The sequence below is a fragment of the Panulirus ornatus genome, chromosome 66, assembly GCF_036320965.1.
Source record: "Panulirus ornatus isolate Po-2019 chromosome 66, ASM3632096v1, whole genome shotgun sequence".
Classification (NCBI taxonomy): domain Eukaryota; kingdom Metazoa; phylum Arthropoda; class Malacostraca; order Decapoda; family Palinuridae; genus Panulirus; species Panulirus ornatus.
Genome location: NC_092289.1, coordinates 9,760,305 through 9,783,155, shown reverse-complemented (window position 1 = coordinate 9,783,155; position 22,851 = coordinate 9,760,305). Strand labels below are relative to the sequence as shown.

At 41.2% G+C, this 22,851-nt stretch overlaps 1 protein-coding gene across 1 annotated transcript in view; it reads right to left on the bottom strand.

Annotated features, from left to right (window-relative positions):
* The window catches only part of LOC139746949 (cytochrome P450 2L1-like), a 163,954-nt gene that overhangs the window by 83,513 nt on the left and 57,590 nt on the right, over nt 1–22,851 (bottom strand). The window contains exons 3-5 of the mRNA XM_071658644.1: nt 17,347–17,446; nt 15,857–15,987; nt 13,065–13,283 (exon numbers count right to left, since the gene is read on the bottom strand). Of these exons, the coding sequence (XP_071514745.1) occupies nt 13,065–13,283; nt 15,857–15,987; nt 17,347–17,446 (450 nt within the window). The remainder of the gene's footprint in view (nt 1–13,064; nt 13,284–15,856; nt 15,988–17,346; nt 17,447–22,851) is intronic.

Genomic DNA, 22,851 nt, shown 5'->3' with positions numbered 1-22,851 from the left:
CAACAATGTTGTATGGTTGCGAGGCGTGGGCTATGGATAGAGTTGTGCGCCGGAGGGTGGATGTGTTGGAAATGAGATGTTTGAGGACAATATGTTGTGTGAGGTGCTTTGATCGAGTAAGTAATATAAGGGTAAGAGAGATGTGTGGAAATAAAAAGAGCGTGGTTGAGAGAGCAGAAGAGGGTGTTTTGAAATGGTTTGGGCACATGGAGAGAATGAGTGAGGAAAGATTGACCAAGAGGATATATGTGTAAGAGGTGGAGGGAACGAGAAGTTGGTTTACCCCAAACGCTTCACATGACGTGGTTCAATCTATTGACAGCACGTCGACCCCGGTATATCACATCGTTTCAATTCACTCTATTTCTTGCACTCCTTTCACCCATCTGCATGTTCAGGCCCCCGATCACACAAAATCTTTTTCACTCCATTTTTCCACGTCCAATTTGGTCTTCCACTTCTCGTTCCCTCCACCTCTGACACAAATATCCTCTTCGTCAATCTTTCCTCACTCATTCTCTCCACGTGACCAAACCATATCAAAACACCCTCTTCTGCTCTCTCAACCACACTTTATTTATTACCACACATCTCTCTTACCCTTTCATTACTTACTCGATCAAACCACCTCACGCCATATATTGTCCTCAAACATCTCACTTCCAGCACATCCACCCTCCTCCGCACAACTCTATCTATAGCCCACGCCTCGCAACCATATAACATTGTTGGAACCACTATTCCTTCAAACATGCCCATTTTTGCTTTCCAAGATAACGTTCTCGACTTCCACACATTCTTCAACGCTCCCAGAACTTTCGCCCCCTCCCCCACCATTTGATTCACTTCAGCTTCCATGGTTCCATCCGCTACCAAATCCACTCCCAGATATCTAAAACACTTCACTTCCTCCAGTTTTTCTAAATTAAAACTTACCTCCAAACTGACGTGTCCCTCAACGGTACTGTACCTAATAACGTTGCTCTTATTCATTTTTACTCTCAGTTTTCTTCTTTCACACACTTTACGAAAGTCACTCACCATCTTATGCAGTTTCTAACCCGAATCAGCCACCAGCGATGTATCAGTGAACAACAACTGACACTTCTCAAGCTCTCTCATCCACAACAGACTGCATACTTGCCCCTATTTTCAAAGTTTTTGCATTCACCTCCCTAACAACCGCATCCATAAACAAAGTAAACAACCATGGAGACATCACATACCCCTGCCACAAACCAACATTCACTGAGAACCAATCATTTTCCTCTCTTCCTACACTTACACATGCCTTACATCCTTGATAAAAACTTTTCACTGCTTCTAACAACTTGTCTCCAAAACCATATATTCTTAATACCTTCCATAGAGCATCTCTATCAACCCTATCATATGCCTTCTCCAGATCAAGAAATGCTACATACAAAACCATTTGCTTCTCTAAGTATTTTTCACATACATTCTTCAAAGCAAACACCTGATACACACATCATCTACGACTTCCGAAACCAAACTTCTCTTCTCATATCTGATGTTCTGTACTTGCCTTCACCCTGTCAATCAATACCCTCCCATATAATTTCCCGAAGAATACTCAACAAACTTATACCTCTGTAATTTGATCAATTACTTTCTGCCCTTTGCCTTTGTACAATGGTAATATGCAAGCATTCCGCCAATCCTCGGGCACCTCACCATGAGTCATGCATACATTAAATGACCTTACCAACCAGTCCACAATACAGTCACCCCCTTTTTTAATAAGTTTCACTGCAATACCATCCAAACCTGCTGTCTTGCCGGCTTTCATCTTCCGCAAAGCTTTTAATACCTCTTATCTGTTTACCAAATCATTTTCCCTAACCCTCTCACTTTGCACACCACCTCGACCAAAACACCCTATATCTCCCACTCTATTATCAAACACATTCAACAAACCTTCAAAATGCTCACTCCATCTCCTTCTCACATCACCACCACCTATTATCACCTCCCCATTAGCCCCCTTCACTGAAGTTCCCATATATATATATGCATATATATATATATATATATATATATATATATATATATATATATATATATATATATATATATATATATATATATATATATATATATATATATATATATATAAATATATATAAATATATATATATATATATATATATATATATATATATATATATATATATATATATATATATATATATATATATATATATATATATATATATATATATGCATTACACATGACAGCTAGAGACTGAGTGTGAATGAATGTGGCCTTAGTTGTCTTTTCCTAAAGCTACCTAGCGCGCACGCGAGGGGAGGGGAGGGTGACATCTCATGTGTGGTGGGCTGGAGGCGAGATTGGATGAAGGCAACATTAATGAATACGTACACCTATATATGTGTATATGTCTGTGTATGTATATGTATGTATAGGTGGATATATATATGTATGTATATGTGGGTGTATAGGCGTTCATGTATATACATGTGTATGTGGGTGGGTTGGGCCATTCTTTCATCAGTTTCCTTCCTCTACGTCGCTAACACGGGAAACAGCGTCAAAGTATAAAAGAAAAATGGAAAATTGATAAACAAAAAAAAAAGAAAAAAAAAAAAAAATATATATATATATATATATATATATATATATATATATATATTTTTTTTTTTTTTTCATACTATTCGCTATTTCCCGCGATAGCGAGGTAGCGTTAAGAACAGAGGACTGGGCCTTTGAGGGAATATCCTCACCTGGACCTCTTCTCTGTTCCTTCTTTTGGAAAAAAAAAAAAAATAAAAAAAATTATATATATATATATATATATATATATATATATATATATATATATATATATATATATATATATATATATATATATATATATATATATATATATATATATATATATATATATATATATATATATATATATATATATATATATATATATATATATATATAGTGAAGTGGTTTAGATATTTGGGAGTGGATCTGGCAGCGGATGGAACCATGGAAGCGGAAGTGGATCATAGGGTGGGGGAGGGGGCGAAAATTCTGGGAGCCTTGAAGAATGTGTGGAAGTCGAGAACATTATCTCAGAAAGCAAAAATGGGTATGTTTGAGGGAATAGTGGTTCCAACAATGTTGTATGGTTGCGAGGCGTGGGCTATGGATAGAGTTGTGCGCAGGAGGATGGATGTGCTGGAAATAAGATGTTTGAGGACAGTGTGTGGTGTGAGGTGGTTTGATCGAGTAAGTAACGTAAGGGTAAGAGAGATGTGTGGAAATAAAAAGAGCGTGGTTGAGAGAGCAGAAGAGGGTGTTTTGAAATGGTTTGGGCACATGGAGAGAATGAGTGAGGAAAGATTGACCAAGAAGATATATGTGTCGGAGGTGGAGGGAACGAGGAGAAGAGGGAGACCAAATTGGAGGTGGAAAGATAGAGTGAAAAAGATTTTGTGTGATCGGGGCCTGAACATGCAGGAGGGTGAAAGGAGGGAAAGGAATAGAGTGAATTGGAGCGATGTGGTATACCGGGGTTGACGTGCTGTCAGTGGATTGAATCAAGGCATGTGAAGCGTCTGGGGTAAACCATGGTAAGCTGTGTAGGTATGTATATTTGCGTGTGTGGACGTATGTATATACATGTGTATGGGGGGGGGAGCCATTTCTTTCGTCTGTTTCCTTGCGCTACCTCGCAAACGCGGGAGACAGCGACAAAGTATAATAAAAAAAAAAATAATATATATATATATATATATATATATATATATATATATATATATATATATATATATATATATATATATATTGCTTTTGCTTTCTCGCTGTCTCCCGCGTTAGCGAAGTAGCGCAAGGAAAAAGACGAAAGAATGGCCCAACCCACCCACATACACATGTATATATATATACACATCCAAACACGCAAATATACATCCCTATACATGTCAATGTACACATATAAATACACACACACACATATACATATATACACATGTACATAATTCATACTGTCTGCCTTTATTTATTCCCATTGCCACCTCGCCACACATGGAATAACAACCCCCTCTTCCCTCATGTGTGCGAGGTAGCGCTAGGAAAAGACAACAAAGGCCCCATTCGTTCACACTCAGTCTCAAGCTGTCATGTAATAATGCACCGAAACCACAGCTCCCTTTCCACATCCAGACCCCACACAACTTTCCATGGTTTACCCCAGACGCTTCACATGCACTAGTTCAATCCATTGACTGCACGTCGACCCCGGTATACTACATCGTTCCAATTCACTCTATTCCTTGCACGCCTTTCACCCTCCTGCATGTTCAAGCCCCGATCACACAAAATCTTTTTCCCTCTATCTTTCCACCTCCAATTTGGTCTCCCACTTCTCCTCGTTCCCTCCACCTCTGACACGTATATCCTTTTGGTAAATCTTTCCCGACTCATTCTCTCCATGTGACCAAACCATTTCAAAACACCTTCTTTTGCTCTCTCAACCACACTCTTTTTATTTCCACACATCTCTCTTACCCTTATATTACTTACTCGATCAAACCACCTCACACCATATATTGTCCAGCACATCCACCCTCCTGCGCTCAGCTCTGTCCATAGCCCACATCTCGCAGCCATACAACATTGTTGGAACCACTATTCCTTCAAACATACCCATTTTTGCTTTCCGAGATAATGTTCTCGACTTCCAAACATTCTTCAAGGCTCCCAGAATTCTCGCCTCCTCCCACACCTTATGATTCACTTCCGCTTCCATGGTTCCATCCGCTGCCAGATCCACTCCCAGATATCTAAAACACTTTATTTCCTCCAGTTTTTCTCCATTCAAACTTACCTCCCAGTTGACTTGACCCTCAACCCTACTGTACCAAATAACTTTGCTCTTATTCACATTCACTCTTAACTTTCTTCTTTCACACACTTTACCAAACTCAGTCACCAGTCTCTGCAGTTTCTCACATGAATCAGCCACCAGCGATGTATCACCAGCGAACAGCAACTGACTCACTTCCCAAGCTCTCTCATCCACAACAGAGTGCATACTTGCCCCTCTTTCCAAAACCCTTGCATTCACATCCCTAACAACCCCATCCATAAACAAATTAAACAACCATGGAGACATCAAAAAACCCTGCCGCAAACCTACATTCACTGAGAACCAATCACTTTCCTCTCTTTCTACACGTACACATGCCTTACATCCTCGACAAAAACTTTTCACTGCTTCTAACAACTTGCCTCCCATCCCATATATTTTTAATACCTTCCACAGAGCATCTCTATCAACTCTATGATATGCCTTCTCCAGATCCATAAAAGCTATATACAAATCCATTTGCTTTTCTGAGTATTTCTCACATACATTCTTCAAAGCAAACACCTGATCCACACATCCTCTACCACTTCTGAAACCACACTACTCTTATCATATCTTATGCTCTGTACATGCCTTCACCCTCTCAATCAATACCCTCCCATATAATTTACCAGGAATACTCAACAAACTTATACCTCTGTAATTTGAGCACTCACTCTTATCCCCTTTGCCTTTGTACAGTGTCACTATGCAAGCATTACGCCAATCCTCAGGCACCTCACCATGAATCATACATACATTAAATAACCTTACCAATCAGTCAACAATACAGTCACCCCCTCTTTTAATAAATTCCACTGCAATACCATCCAAACCTGCTGCCTTGCCGGCTTTCATCTTCCGCAAAGACTTTACTACCTCTACTCTGTTTACCATGTCATTTTCTCTAACCCTCTCACTTTGGACACCACCTCGACCAAAACACCCTATATCTGCCACTCTATCATCAAACACATTCAACAAACCTTTAAAATACTCACTCCATATCTTTCTCACATCACCACTACTTGCTATCACCTCCCCATTAGCCCCCTTCACTGAAGTTCCCATTTCCTCCCATGTCTTACGCAATTTATTTACCTCATTCCAAAACATCTTTTTATTCTCCCTAAAATTTGATGATACTCTCTCACCCAAACTCTCATTTGCCCTCTTTTTCACCTCTTGCACCTCTGTCTTGACCTCCTGCCTCTTTCTTTAATACATCTCCCAGTCATTTGCATTTTTTCCTAGAAAAAATCGTCCAAATGCCTCTCTCTTCTCTTTCACTAATAATCTTACTTCTTCATCCAACCTCTCACTACCCTTTCTAATCAACCCACCTCCCACGCTTCTCATGCCACAAGCATCTTTTGCGCAAGCCATCATTGCTTCCCTAAATACATCCCATTCCTCCCCCACTCCCCTTACTTCTTTTGTTCTCACCTTTTTACAGTCTGTACTCTGTCTCTCCTGGTACGTCCTCACACAAGTCTCCTTCCCAAGCTCACTTACTCTCACCACTCTCTTCTCCCCAACATTCTCTCTTCTTTTCTAAAAACCCTTACATATCTTCACCTTCGCATCCACAAGATAATGATCAGACATCCCTCCAGTGGCACCTCTCAGCACATTAACATCCAAAAGTCTCTCTTTAGCGCGCCTATCAATCAACACGCAAACCAATAACAATCTCTGGCCATCTCTCCTGCTTACATACGTATACTTATGTATATCTCGCTTTTTAAACCAGGTATTCCCAATCACCTCTTCACCATTTCCATTTACAACACTGAACACCACATGTATACCAATTATTCCCTCAACTGCCACATTACTCACATTTGCATTCAAATCATCCATCACTATAACCCGGTCTTGTGCATCAAAACAACTATTACACTCATTCAGCTGCTCCCAAAACACTTGCCTCTCATAATCTTTCTTCTCATGCCCAGGTGCATATGCACCAATAATCACCCACCCTTCTCCATCAACTTTCAATTTTACCCATTTCAATCTAGAATTTACTTTCTTACACTCGATCACATACTCCAACAACTCCTGTTTCAGGAGTACTGCTACTCCTTCCCTTGCTCTTGTCCTCTCACTAACCCATGACTTTATTCCCAAGAAATTCCCAAACGACTCTCCCCTTTTGCCCTTGAGCTTCGTTTCACTCAGAGCCAAAACATCCAGGTTCCTTTCCTCAAACATACTACCTGTCTCTCCTTTTTTCTCATCTTGGTTACATCCACACACATTTAGACACTCTAATCTGAGCCTTCGAGGAGGATGAGCACTCCCCGCGTGACTCTTTTTTCTGTTTCCCCTTTTAGAAAGTTAAACATTTTAGAAAGTTATATATATATATATATATATATATATATATATATATATATATATATATATATATATATATATATATATATAATGGAAAGGATAACAATTTTGCGCGTGATCAAGATATTCCTATGAGTCCACGGGGAAAATGAAACACGAAAAGTTCCCAAGTGCACTTTCGTGTAATAATCACATCGTCAGGGGAGACTCAAGAGAGAAATATAACAGTCAGTTGATATACATCGAAGAGACGGGGCTAGGACGCCATTAGGTAAACATTATATATATATATATATTGTTTTTTTCATACTATTCGCTATTTCCCGCGATAGCGAGGTAGCGTTAAAAACAGAGGACTGGGCCTTTGAGGGAATATCCTCACCTGGACCTCTCCTCTGTTCCTTCTTTTGGAAAAAAAAAAAAACGAGAGGGGAGGATTTCCAGCCCCCCGCTCCCTTCCCTTTTAGTCGCCTTCTACGACACGCAGGGAATACGTGGGAAGTATTCTTTCTCCCCTATCCCCAGGGAATATATATATATATATATGTATATATATATATATATATATATATATATATATATATATATATATATATATATATATATATATATATATATTTTTCATACGATTCGCCATTTCCCGCGTTTGCGAGGTAGCGTTAAGAACAGAGGACTGGGCCTTAGAGGGAAAATCCTCACCTGGCCCCCTTCTCTGTTCCTTCTTTTGGAAAATTAAAAAAAAAAAAAACGAGAGGGGAGGATTTCCAGCCACCCGCTCCCTCCCGTTTTAGTCGCCTTCTACGACACGCAGGGAATCCTACATACAAATGAATTTGTATGTAGGATTTATGGATCTGGAGAAGGTATATGATAGAGTTGATAGAGATGCTCTGTGGAAGGTATTAAGAATATAGGGTGTGGGAGGCAAGTTGTTAGAAGCAGTGAAAAGTTTTTATCGAGGATGTAAGGCATGTGTACGTGTAGGAAGAGAGGAAAGTGATTGGTCCTCAGTGAATTTAGGTTTGCGGCAGGGGTGTGTGATGTCTCCATGGTTGTTTAATTTGTTTATGGATGGGGTTGTTAGGGAGGTAAATGCAAGAGTTTTGGAAAGAGGGGCAACTATGAAGTCTGTTGGGGATGAGAGAGCTTGGGAAGTGAGTCAGTTGTTGTTCGCTGATGATACATCGCTGGTGGCTGATTCATGTGAGAAACTGCAGAAGCTGGTGACTGAGTTTGGAAAAGTGTGTGGAAGAAGAAAGTTAAGAGTAAATGTGAATAAGAGCAAGGTTATTAGGTACAGTAGGGTTGAGGGTCAAGTCAATTGGGAGGTGAGTTTGAATGGAGAAAAACTGGAGGAAGTGAAGTGTTTTAGATATCTGGGAGTGGATCTGGCAGCGGATGGAACCATGGAAGCGGAAGTGGATCATAGGGTGGGGGAGGGGGCGAAAATCCTGGGGGCCTTGAAGAATGTGTGGAAGTCGAGAACATTATCTCGGAAAGCAAAAATGGGTATGTTTGAAGGAATAGTGGTTCCAACAACGTTGTATGGTTGCGAGGCGTGGGCTATGAATAGAGTTGTGCGCAGGAGGATGGATGTGCTGGAAATGAGATGTTTGAGGACAATGTGTGGTGTGAGGTGGTTTGATCGAGTGAGTAACGTAAGGGTAAGAGAGATGTGTGGAAATAAAAAGAGCGTGGTTGAGAGAGCAGAAGAGGGTGTTTTGAAGTGGTTTGGGCACATGGAGAGGATGAGTGAGGAAAGATTGACCATGAGGATATATGTGTCGGAGGTGGAGGGAACAAGGAGAAGAGGGAGACCAAATTGGAGGTGGAAAGATGGAGTGAAAAAGATTTTGTGTGATCGGGGCCTGAACATGCAGGAGGGTGAAAGGAGGGCAAGGAATAGAGTGAATTGGAGCGATGTGGTATACCGGGGTTGACGTGCTGTCAGTGGATTGAAGCAAGGCATGTGAAGCGTCTGGGGTAAACCATGGAAAGCTGTGTAGGTATGTATATTTGCGTGTGTGGACGTATGTATATACATGTGTATGGGGGGGGGGGGGGCCGTTTCTTTCGTCTGTTTCCTTGCGCTACCTCGCAAACGCGGGAGACAGCGACAAAGTATAATAAAAATAAATAAATATAAATAAATATATATATATATATATATATATATATATATATATATATATATATATATATATATATATATATATATATATATATATATATATATATATATATATATATATATATGTATGCAATATTTCCCTGCAAAGATCGTCCAAACGCCACTCTCTTCTCTTTCACTAATAATCTAACTCCTTCATCCCACCACTCACTACCTTTTCTATTCTGCCCACCTCTCGCGCTTCTCATGCCACAAGCATCTTTTGCGCAAGCCATCACTGTTTCCTTAGATACATCCCATTACTCGCCCACTCCTCTTACATCATCTGCTCTCAATTTTTTCCATCCTGCACTCAGTCTCTCCTAGTACCTCCTCACACAAGTCTCCTTTCCTAGGTTACTTAATCTCACCAATCTCTTCACCCTAAAATTCTCTCTTCTTTTTCTGAAAACCTCTAGTAGTGGTGATGTGAGAAGGAGATAGAGTGAGTATTTCAAAGGTTTATTGAATGTGTTTGATGATAGAGTGGCAGATATAGGGTGTTTTGGTCGAGGTAGTATGTGAAGCGAGAGGGTCAGGGAAATTGATTTGGTAAACAGAGACGAGGTAGTGAAAGCTTTGCGTAAGATGAAAGCCGGCAAGGCGAAGGGTTTGGATAGTATTGTAGTGAAATTTATTTAAAAAAGGGGGTGACTGTGCTGTTGACTGGTTGGTGAGGATATTCAATGTATATATGGCTCGTGGTGAAGTCCCTGAGGATTGGCGGAATGCATGCATGGTGCTATTGTACAAAGGCAAAGAGGATAAAGGTAAGTGTTCAAATTATAGAGGAATAAGCTTGTTGAGCATTCTTGGGAAATTATATGGGAGGGTATTGATTGAGAGGGTGAAAGCATGTACAGAGCATCAGATTGGGGAAGAGCAGTGTGGTTTGAGAAAAGGTAGAGGATGTGTGCATCAGGTGTTTGCTTTGAAGAATGTGAGAAATACTTAGAAAATCAGATGGATTTGTGTGTAGCATTTATGGATCTAGAGTTGATAGAGATGCTCTGTGGAAGGTATCAAGTATATATGGTGTGGGAGGCAAGTTGCTAGAAGGAGTGAAAAGTTTTTATCGACGGTGTAAGGCATGTGTACGAGTAGGAAGAGAGGAAAGTGATTGGTTCTCCGTGAATGTCGGTTTGCGGCAGGGGGCTTGATGTCTCCATGGTTGTTGAATTTGTTTATGGATGGGGTTGTTAGGGAGGCAAATGCAAGAGTTTTGGAGAGAGGAGCAAACATGCAGTCTGTTGTGGATGAGAGGGCTTAGGATGTGAGTCAGTTGTTGTTTGCTGATGATACAGCGCAGCGCTGGTTTCTGATTCGGGTGAGAAATTGGAGAAGCTGGTGACTGCGCCTGGTAAAGTGTGTGAAAAAAGAAAGCTGAGAGTAAATGTGAACAAGAGCAAGGCTATTAGGTACAGTCGGGTTGAGGGACAAGTCAATTGGGAGGTAAGTTAGAATGGAGAAAAAATGGAGGAATTGAAGTATTTTAGATATCTGGGAGTGGATTTGGCAGCGGATGGAACAATGGAAGCAGAAGTGAGTCACAAGGTGGGAGAGGAGGCGAAAGTTCAGGGAGAGTTGAAAAATGTGTGGAAGGTGAAAACATTATCTCGGAAAGCAAAAATGGGTATGTTTGAAGGAATAGTGATGTCAACAATGTTATATGGTTGCGAGGCGTGGGCTATAGATAGGGCAGTGTGGAGGAGGGTGGATGTCTTGAAAATGAGATGTTTAACGACAATATGTGGTGCGAGGTGGTTTGATCGAGTAAGTGAAGAAAGGGGTAAGAGAGATGTGTGGTGATAGAAAGAGTGTGGTTAAGAGAGCAGAAGAGGGTGTACTGAAATGGATTGGTCACATGGAGAGAATGAGTGTGGAAAGATTGACAAAGAGGATATATGTGTCAGAGTTAGAGGGAATGAGGAGAAGTGGCAGACCAAATTGGAGGTGGAAGGATGGAGTGAAAAATCCACCGATGGCACGTCGACCCCGATGTACCACATCATTCTAATTCACTCTATTCCTTCTACACCTTTCACCCTCCTGTATGTTCAGGCCCCAATCGCTCAAAATCTTCTTCACTCCATCCCTCCACCTCGAGTTTGGTTTCCCACTTCTCGTTCCCTCCACCTCTGACGCATATATCCTCTTTGTCAATCTTTCCTCACTCATTCTCTCTATGTCTGCAAACCATTTCAACACACCCTCTTCTGCTCCTTCAACCACACTCTTTTTATTGCCACACATCTCTCTTACCCTTACATTACTTACTCAGCCAAACCACCTTACACCAGATTTGTCCTCAGACATATCATTTCCAACACATCCACCCCTCTCCGAACAACCCTATCTATAGCCCGTGCCTCGCAACCATATAGCATTGTTGAAACAACTATTCCTTCAAACGTACTCATTATTGCTCTCCGAGATAACGTTCTCGCCTTCCACACATTTTTCAACGCTCCCAGAACCTTCGCTCCCTCCCCTAACCTGTGACTTACTTCAGCTTCCATGGTTCCACCCGCTGCTAATCACACTCCCACACATCTAAAACACTTCTACTTCCTCCATTTTTTCTCCATTCAAACTTACCTCCCACTTAACTTGTCTCTTAACTCTACTGTACCTAATAACCTTTGGTGCTATTCACATTTATTCTCAAGTTTTTCCTTTTAGACACTTCTTCAAACTCAGTCACCAACCTCTACAGTTTCTCATCGAATCAACCACCAGCACTCTATCATCAACGAACAACAAATGACTCACCTTCTAAGCCCTCTCATCCACAACAGACTACATGCTTGCCCCTCTCTCCAAAACTCCTGCATTCATCTCCCTAACCACCCCATCCATAAACAAATTAAACAGTAATGGAGACATCACGCACCTAAGTGGCAAACCGACATTCACTGGGAACCAATCACTTTCCTCTATTCCAACTCGTATACATGCCTCACATTCTTGGTGAAAACTTTTCACTGTTTCTAGCAACTTACCTCCCACACCATATACTTGGAAAACCTTCCACGAAGCATCTCTATCAATTCTCTCATATGTCATCTCAAGATCCATAAATGCTACATACAAATCCCTCTGTTTTTTTTTTTAATAATTTCTCATATACATTCTTCAAAGGAAATACCTGATACATACATCCTCTACCTCTTCTGAAACCAATCTGCTCTTCCCCAATCTGATGCTCTGTACATGCCTTTACCCTCTCAATCAATACCCTTCCATATAACTTCCTAGAAATACTAAACAAACTTATGCGTCTATAATTTGAACACTCACCTTTAGGCATTTCTCCATGATCCGTACATACGTTGAATATCCTAACTAACCAATCAACAACAGTCACCCCTTTTTTAAGTAAATTCCACAGCATATAGCCGGCAGATAGCATTTTACCGAACCTAGCTGTACAACGCGGCCTCATATACAGCACACACATTCCTGCAGTTTTTCCCACATGCATGGCTTCATGGATTTCATGAACCTCCTTCCCTTTCACAATGGTTTCTCCATTCTTGAGTTGCTTGCCTTTCAGTTCTCTTATACGACGCTTCGACCTGAACATTGTTACTAAACAGTTATGATGAAGCGTAACTATATAAACTTCTCGTGCCAAGGAACTGGATAATGTCATTCCCTACCTCCGACCATTTGCCATATGACGTTAACAACAGCGACGTTGAGGGCGTGAGGGACAGGTTTAGCTTCTCCAGCTTGTTTCTTCAGCTCATCCACCAGCTTCGTGGCCTGGGCCTGCACTGCCCCCACCAGCTTGGACTTGCCCATCCCCAGGTCCCGCAGCTGATGCAAGGAGAAATGTCGGTTGTTCCTCCATATAGAATCGTTGCTTCCTCCGATGCCTGTGTGTATGATAAAGGAAGTAAGAAGTGAGGTAACTTTATGCTTATGAAACTTCTAACAGTAATCATAAGGTTCAACAGTAGCATGTTTTTCTCTTATGTTTTGAAGACAACAGATGATAGTATGGATCTTTAAAAATCTCTTATGTAGTTTTAGAAAAGAGTATCCAACAAATATTGATGCGTGCTATAACAGTGACACACATTTGAATGTCTCAAGTGAACTAGCCATGGTATCAATCATTACAGTAAGGGGGGAATACGGACTGACCTTTTCCTTATAAACCAGATCTTGAATATGATGATGTCAAAGTTGCTGTTTCCGATGAAGCTAATAACCTCGGATACAGTCACCAGCTAAATATAAAGTCTTTGATATCTGCTAATAAGTCATATAGTTGATGTTTCAGCCTGTGAGAGATCTAAATCATACAGGGAACTGGCATGTGAACAGTCCTTTCAACAGAGTAAAAGAGAAGTTACTGCACTAAAATCAGTGATTCTATCAAAAAAAGCACATTATTCACTAATGAAAAGTAAGAGCTCACTTATGTGCCTCTGCATTTGCACCTAGTGCCCACTCAACACAAATCAAACCTGAGTCAATTAATTCATGATAGAATCTACACTTAGTGTGTGGCTGAGGCCTCTATTTAGAGGCACAGTCAGTGATTGCACAACGCGAAAGCTTTCGCAGTGCCCTAAAACGTTTATTCCCTGTCAGACGACTTACTGTGAGAAACTACTCGCAGTGTTACTTGCAAAGTAAATTTCCTTCAGTTGTTATTGAGAACGCAGCGCTAATTGTCATTTGCTCCTGATATTTCAATAATGATGACCTTATCTTACCACAGGTATTACAGCGTTGATTTTCATTGTCATTCGTAAACGTAATGTTACTCACCCGATGAATATCTGCTAGCAGTTTTGTTCCTCTTGCCAGTGAGTTGAACATGAGAGTAAGCCATGAATTACAGAAGCACTATGGGAACGGTGTCACGCTAATATCCAGAATTGCAAACAGGAGCTGACATACTATTTTAGCTGTGGTGCTTGCGCGCGCTGAACGAAACACCCTACCATCTAACGTCAATTCAACTGAAAAACTAGTGGGTTTTGCTGTGTCTAGGCAGCTGTCAGTAACTCTGAATTAATACTTTCCGTCCATTATTAGTCAAGGACAAGTGTATGTCTTAGGGTTTAATGCCTATCGACAAATAATGCCGTTAAGCCAGGGTTCGTACCATACATCAAACGTGCAAAGCGCAGAAAGTCGATCTTCTAGTCAAGGTATGTCCAGCCAGGGTATTTGTTCTTTGATAATAGGCAAGAGGAACAGGCTGATATCAGATAGCATTTGATAAACCCTTAATGTTTAGATTTCAAAATAATACCTAAGAGGAAATCATAGTACAGTATATTATCTCAGTTCTGCATCAAAGATCATTAACAAAAGTTAAGTCACATGCTATAAATGGGGTTGTACTTCGATGGCTAGGAAATTGATTGACTGGCCACAAATAAAGAGTAGTGATTAAGTCAGTCTTCAAATTGGTTAGATATAGCAAGTAGCGTGCAGAAGCTACAAATGGTGAGGGAGGGAAAAGACTTGAGGTGAAATAAAACATTCCTCACTCTCTACAATGCACTGGTGCGTCACCACGCTCAATACTGTGCTCGGATTTGGTCACCATACTTGAAGAAACACCGACTGATGACAGTACAGAGATGAGCTACCAATATGATTCGAGGACTAAGAAACAAATCTCACGGGAGCTGATTGAAAAAAAAAATTAATTCATCTATCACAGAAAAGAGGAGGTTAGGAGGAGATTTAATAGAGGTTTTCATGATTATCGAAAACTTTGATATAACAAGCTACTCAAGGCTAGATTTGTCCGATTTCACTAATATCAACGAATAGAAACTCGTGGGCAAACGTTTTACTTCGAATGAGGCGAAGTACTTTCTTCAACACGATTGTGAACATATGGAATTCTTTAGCATCTAGAGTAGTTGACAGTAACACAATGTATGCGTTCAAGTATAGACTTGATAAATATCTCGCATTAAGTCCACAGTTGACATTATTTGATCCTCCTTTGTTACATAAAGTTTACAGGTATTTTCTTTTAAACATCTGTTTGCATCTTTACTCCTACTACATTATTTTCTGAGTGAACTCTCTCACTGTTACAAACATCTTGGAAAGGACCTCAATCCTTCGTATCCTTTGCATCTATATTCATTTCCTGTGTCATGAGTCCTTCAACAGGTATTGGAAGGATTTTACTCCAGCAGACTTTCATTAACAGTTAGCCTCTACAGAGGCTCAGGATTGGGGTTAAGGGTGAAGGCCAAGCTGGGAACTTAAGATGTGGATATGGGTTGCAGTTTTAGACAGGATTTGGGAAGGAGACCGAAAGTGGGGACTTAGCATGGAAGCCACGCAGAGACTGGATCTCGAGAACTGGGGAGAGGAGAGGGTTACTTAGTATCTAAAGGGCTGGAGCATGCAGTAAGTGATGGCTAGGAGGAGGGAAAAGAAAACAGAAATACAACTGTCGACTAACCAAGAGCAATTTCTTCAAAAAAGTTGAACAAATTCCAGTCAGGTCTGTCAATGAAGTCTGCACCAGCAAAGGCTGTCCTTGTCAGCTTGTAGTCGTGTAGAAACACCATCACTTGAGTCCCCATCCTCCACCTGAATTAAAGGGGGAAGAATTTTCAAAGTGTTCACCTATATAAGCTGATAGAGATGCCCAGCCACGGCCTTATTCTCTTTCATAATCATATCACTCCACTCACCTGCATCATCAAAGTACGAAAGCAACCCAGAAGATACCTTGACAACACTCAAGATAACTTGTCTGTGTAGAATGGTATACTTGGTTGGTTAGTTATTAAGGCCATCAACGTCAAGATACAACCAATAATTAAAGAATCTTAAACACTTTATTCAGGTGTTCAAAATAGTTGTAAGATCACACTATTTCCGTAACTAATACCTGATTATTTTTCATAATCACAGAGATCATCATTCTTAAACCATATAATCTCTGAAACGTATGTTCTGCTACGTTCATATTCACCTTTGGAGTGATTGTGAGTTCTCCCAAGTACAAACATATTCAAGACGGTACCTGCGAGTCCCATATGAAAAATTCACATCTTCCAAGGCGTCAAGGTGAAATCTTCTTGACCTACAACTGGTTTATATTTGGTAAGATGACGTCGGATCCCTCTAAGAGTATCATTGCAGATAAACTGACGGAAGTGTCAGCAAATGTGATATTTGTCGTTAATGAAAATCCTCTGTTGCCATAAAAAAGCGACTCATTTATATGTTTATAGGCATTTGAAAGTACATCTGAAAATGACACACACACACACACACACACACACACACACACACACACACACACACACACACAAACACACACACACACACACACACACCCTGTGGTGTCGTCGTTAGTGTTACTGACCATGAGTCAGCACAGGCCAGCCCGGTCGAATCTTTCAAATAGAAATCGGCCCACACACAACCCAAGCGTTCATTCTCCCCTTTAGACTGGTCGATGGATAGGTACCTGGCTTAGGCTGTGTGTGTGTGTGTGTGTGTGTGTGTGTGTGTGTGTGTGCGTGTGTGTGTGTGTGTGTGTGTGTGTGTGTGTGTGTGTGTGTGTAAATAAGAGTAAGGATATAGTTCATAAAAACAAGGTTAAGAGAAGGGGCAAAACGAGTGTAAAACTCTCTCTCTCTCTCTCTCTCTCTCTCTCTCTCTCTCTCTCTCTCTCTCTCTCTCTCTCTCTCTCTCTCTCTCTCTCTCTCTCTCTCTCTCTCTCTCTCTCTCTCTCTCTCTCTCTCTCCTAAACATACAAATCGTGATCACATACACATACTGCTAACAGAACACCTTAGATGACCCAATTCATCCTGGCCTACCGATGACATCTGAGGGAGCCGACCCTCGCTCCACCAGGTCGTCTCTAACAATGTACCGTATTCAACATGCTGGTGCCACAACATGCTGGAGCCTTAATACTGATATGCTACTCACACATAGATATCACCATGCTTCTTGTACAAGTCGTCCAACTGTTCTTCTAGGGTCTTCATTGTTAGTGGGATGTAGCCAATCAGTGGTAGACCCCAGCGACCTGTGAGTTGAAAATTCATTGTTAGGATTATCACTGGGGCTATTTGCCTGATCAAATATGCATAATTCTCTATAATGTGAAAAATAATGACTATGCTTCAGTGAGTGTTGATACGATGTTAGCACTGAGGAAAAAAGAAATGAAAACTAACTCTCATGAGAAGACAGAACTTGAGCCCCAAACTCGTCAGGGGTTATAATGCATACACGACCTGTAGTATTAGGCATGTGGCCCTGGATAGATGTGGTTGGGTAGCTGACACCTTCACTGATACTGTTAGTTAGCTCATAATATCGTTGTAACTCTGATATTGTGATCTTACAATATACAAGCATATTCAATGCCTACAAACTGAACAACACTAAAGCTATCAGCGCCTCCGTCACTCCTGTCCCTACATGTTAGTAGATTTGTACGAATAAAAACTGTCCCATTTAATGTTACAGCGGTAACAGATAAGGTCATGCGCTCAACTTAGTCTTAACTGAATTTTGAAATTCATATAAGAACTGATGATACTCATCATCTAACTTCAGAAACTCAAAACATTGGACGGGTTGCTGATCTTAGTGTGTAGTTGGGCAGTGACGCTTTCATAGGAGACGATCATAGATCAATGGTGTATTTGACTGAAATAAAGAGTTGAAGAAAATGTAGCTATAAAGAAAATAAATCACTCATGCTTCAGTGATAAGCCGGATGTTCTGTACAATTTTTGTATAGAAAAGGGACTTCGATGTGAAGTGGGCGTAGCTTGTGAATGAGCAACCCGAATTACAGATCAAGCGAACCGTTTCATCCACTTAGCTCTTCAACAGATCCACCAGGAGATCCGATGGTCTAAAACACGGTTACCTGGTGAAGGACGGTAATAATGTCTAAGTTCCTGATTTAATTTGACAGACACGGGGAGACAAAACGGAAGGTTTCCTTATATACAATTAAAAAATAATAAATGGAATATATGAAAGAATAAAAGCTTGATGCTTGGATAAAGTTATTCAGAAACAAGAGAGAAGGTACAGACAATTTCTGTGGTGTGCACACTTAATATGGATGGTGAGCTCATCGCTGCACACGCGCTGATACGTGTACAGTCACTGACAAAAGTGTTGAAGGCCAATTGGTGAGCTCACGGCTCTCGTGTTCCAATAAGTCGGGTTTCAGCAGTTGTCCGTGCTGGTCTTGACGATTAGCTTAGTTCGCTAGCTGCATCTCCCCCATACTGGTGCTTTCTGAGTTTTCTCTTTCTGTTTTTTGAGGGTGGTAGAAGTTACTGGTTTATATTATCATAATTCATAACTGCTGTTTCCCGCGTCAGCGAGGTAGCGCCAAGAAACAGACGAAGAATGACCCATCCACTCATACACTTATATATACATTAACGCCCACATACGCACATATACATATTTATATATACATATCAACATATACATACATATACATACACCTCCGCAGACATTATATACATACAAATGTACATATTCATACTTCCTTGCCTTCATCCATTCCTGGCGCCACCCCGCCCTATCGGAAAACAGCATAGTTATCCCCTGCTTCAGCGAAGTAGCGCCAGGAATACAGACATAAAGGCCACATTCGTTAACACTCAGTCTCTAGCTGTCATGTATAATCCACATCAAAGACCCAAAGACCTTTCCATGGTTTACCCCAGACGTTTCACATGTCCTGGTTCAGTCTATTGACAGCATGTCGACCCCACTATACTACATTGTTCCTTGCACGCCTTTCACCCTCCCGCATGTTCAGGCCCCGATCGCTTAAAATCTTTTCCACTCTATCCTTCTAGCGTCAGTTTGGTCTCCCGCTTCTCCTTTTTCCCTCCACCTCTGACACATATCCTCTATGTCAATCTTTCCTTACTCATTCTCTCCACATGTCAAAACCATTTTAACACACCCTCTTCTGCTCTCTCAACCATACTCTTTATATTTCCACACATCCCTCTTACCTGTACATTACTTACTCGCTCAAACCACCTCACACCACTTATTGTCCTCAAACATTTCATTTCCAACACATCCACCTTTCTCCGTACAACCCTACCTATAGCCCACGCCTCGCAACCGTATAACATTGTTGGAACCACTATTCCTTTAAACATACCCAATATTGCTCTTCGAGATAACGTTCTCTCCTTCCACACATTCTACATCGCTCCAAGAACCTTCGCCGCTGCCCCCAACCTGTGACTCGATTCCGCTTTCATGGTTCCATTCGCTGCTAAGTCGACACCCAGATATCTAAAACACCTCACTCCCTCCCATTTTTCTCCATTCAAACTCATATCCCAGTCATCTTGTCCCTCAACCCTACTGAACCTAATTACCTTGCTCTTATTCACATTTCCTCTCATCTTTCTCCTTTCACACACTTTTCCAGACTCAGTCACCAACCTCTGCAGTTTCTCACACGAATCAGCCACTAGAGCTGTATCATCGACGAACAACAACTGACTAACTTCCCAAGCCCTCTCATCCATAACAGACTGCATAGTTGCCCCTCTCTCCAAAACTCTTGCATTCACCTCCCTAACAACCCCATCCATGAACAAATTAAACAACCATGGGGATATCACACAGCCCTGTCGCAGACCAACATTCATTCGGGACCACTCACTCTCTTTTCTTCCTACTCGTACACATGATTTACACCCTTGGTAAAAACTTTTCACTGCCTCTGGCAACTTACCTTCCATACCATTTACTCTTAAAACCTTCCACAAAGCATCCCTATCAACCCTATTATGTGCCTTCTCCAGATCCATAAATCCCACATACAAACCCATTTCTTTTTCTAAGTATTTCTCACATACATTCTTTCAAGCAAACACCTGACCCACACATCCTCTGCCACTTCTGAAACCACACTGCTCTTCCCAAATCTGATGCTCTGTACATGCCTTCACTCTCTTAATCAATACAGTCCCATACAATTTCCTAGGAATACTCAACATACCTATGCCTCTGTAGTTTGAACACTCACCTCTATCTCCTTTGCCGTTGTTCAATGGCACTTTACCATGGTCCATACATAAACTGAATACCCTTACCAACCAATCAACGATACAGTTACTCTCTTTTTTAATAAATTCCACTGCAATACCATCCAAACGCGCCATCTTTCCGGATTTCATCCTCCGCAAAGTTTTCACTCCACTGCGGCCACTTAGGCGGCAGAACAATGCAAGAGCAACCATCGAAACTGAGACCGGGAATATTTCCGATTCAAGTCTGAGAAAGAGGTTTGTACGGTTAAGTCACTGGACAACATCTCGTACGGTGAAGCTAGGAAGAAGGTTAAAGAATCTCACCAGACTCCAAAATCCAGGGAATTCTACGCTTCAGCAGTGAGGTGCAAGCCTGTTATGTCAAAACACGATTCACTCACCCTGATGTCCTACTCCAAGGCCATATCCTCTACACAACTTAAGAAGGTGAGAGAGGACAGGATTAATTTGACTAGATTAAATAAAGAAACCACGTCATACGTCATGGTTCCAGTGGCTCCGATGTGGAAGATCAAAGTTAAGCAAATCCTCTTCGATGGACGTTAACGAATATGCCGCTTCCAGGGACCAGTCACGTTCCCCTGGGAACTCGCCCAAGTCCAAAAAAATGGGGCTCATAAAGCTGGCCGGTTGAATGACTTAAACCAACAGATGCAATATCGTTCACTGAAATTGTAGAGGCCTTAGGAATAAGCAAAGCACAACTGCCACTGTTGCTTGCAATATACAGGACATCCATCATCTGTCTACAAAAGGCCAATCCAAACAAAACAGCCAAAGACAGTGATGTTCTAGATGGCTATCACTTGTATATAAGGGATGAAGCTCATGGAGTACCAATCTACGTACATCAAAGCTTCCACCATACAGAAGTGACTTTGAATTCTACTCTAGAAGCCGTTGCACGTAGAAAACGAGTTAGTAACACGTCCTTCGCCATTTGTTCTGGCCCGGTTCCACTGCACTTGTTAATGATGAGCTAAACTTGATTTCGAATTAATTACCCCAAATGAAATTGATCTTAGATTTTAAAACTCATCATCATCAGTGGGGAAGCAAAGGGGTAAACTACAGAGGGAAACAATGATTAATTGTATCATCAATTCTAATCTCGCTCTTCTGAACGATAGTAGTGGAATTCGTGTAGATGATCGGACTGGTAACATCTCAGCCATCGACCTATCTGCCATCCTCAGATATACTCAGTGACATCACCTGAGGTACTTATGACGTCTCCTTGGGAAGTTGACCACTTCCCGATCTGTCTTTCTTACACATGCGGCATATTGGTAAATCAGTTTCCATCCAAATTTGACTTTCAGAGAGCAGTCTGGCGAGCCGTCCTTCATATATCCAGGGATGACATTGATACAAAGCTTAGAAATATAACGACCACCATCCTTAGGGCTGCTGAAAACCATTCCTAATGCCCCTACAATTTCCACAAAACATAGAGTTCCTTGGTGGACACTAAATTCCTGAAATGCGCTGCGTGAGCTCAATAGGAAATATAGGATTATAGACAAAGAGCCTCAGATAACAACATTGCATATAAACAAGGAAGAGCACAGGCAAGAAGAACAGTAGGACAAGTTTAAAGAGCCTCCTGGCGTGGCTATGTTTCAAACGTCAGCGAGGACTCAGCAGATCTGGTTCACAGTTAAAAACAAATAACCAGGAAATACAAACCTCCACTACCCCCACACAGTCTGGCACCACAGACGACCCGGTTGACATAGACAACACACTCGCCAGGAGGTTCTCAGACACAAGTTGTTCGGCCAACTATGACCACCGTTTTTCAGACCATAAACGTCAGACCGAGCAAACAAGAATTGACTTTGCCACAGAAGATAATAACAGAAAATAAAACAAAATATTGGGATGTTAGTTTGAATGGAGGAAGTTTGAATTGGAGGAAGTGAAGTGTTTTAGATATCTGGGAGTGGATTTGGCACCGAATGGAACCATGGAAGTGGAAGTGAGTCACAGGGTGGGGGAAGGGGCGAAGGTTCAGGGAGCAGTGAATGAGTGGAAGGAGAGAATGTTATCTCGGTGAGCAATAATGGGTATGTTTGAAGGAATAGTAGTTCCAACACTCTATGGTTGCGAGGCATGGGTTATAGTTAGGGTTGTACAGAGGAGGGTGGATGTGTTGGAAAAGAAATGTTAGAGGACAATACGTGCTGTGAGGTAGTTTGATCGAGTAAGTAATGTAAGAGTAAGAGATATGTGTGGAAATAAAAAGAATATGGTTGAGAGAACAGAAGAGGGTGTGTTAAAATGGTTAAGTCACATGGAGAGAATGAAAGAGGAAAGATTGACAAAGATGATATATGTGTCACAGATGGAGGGAACAAGGAGAAACGGGAGA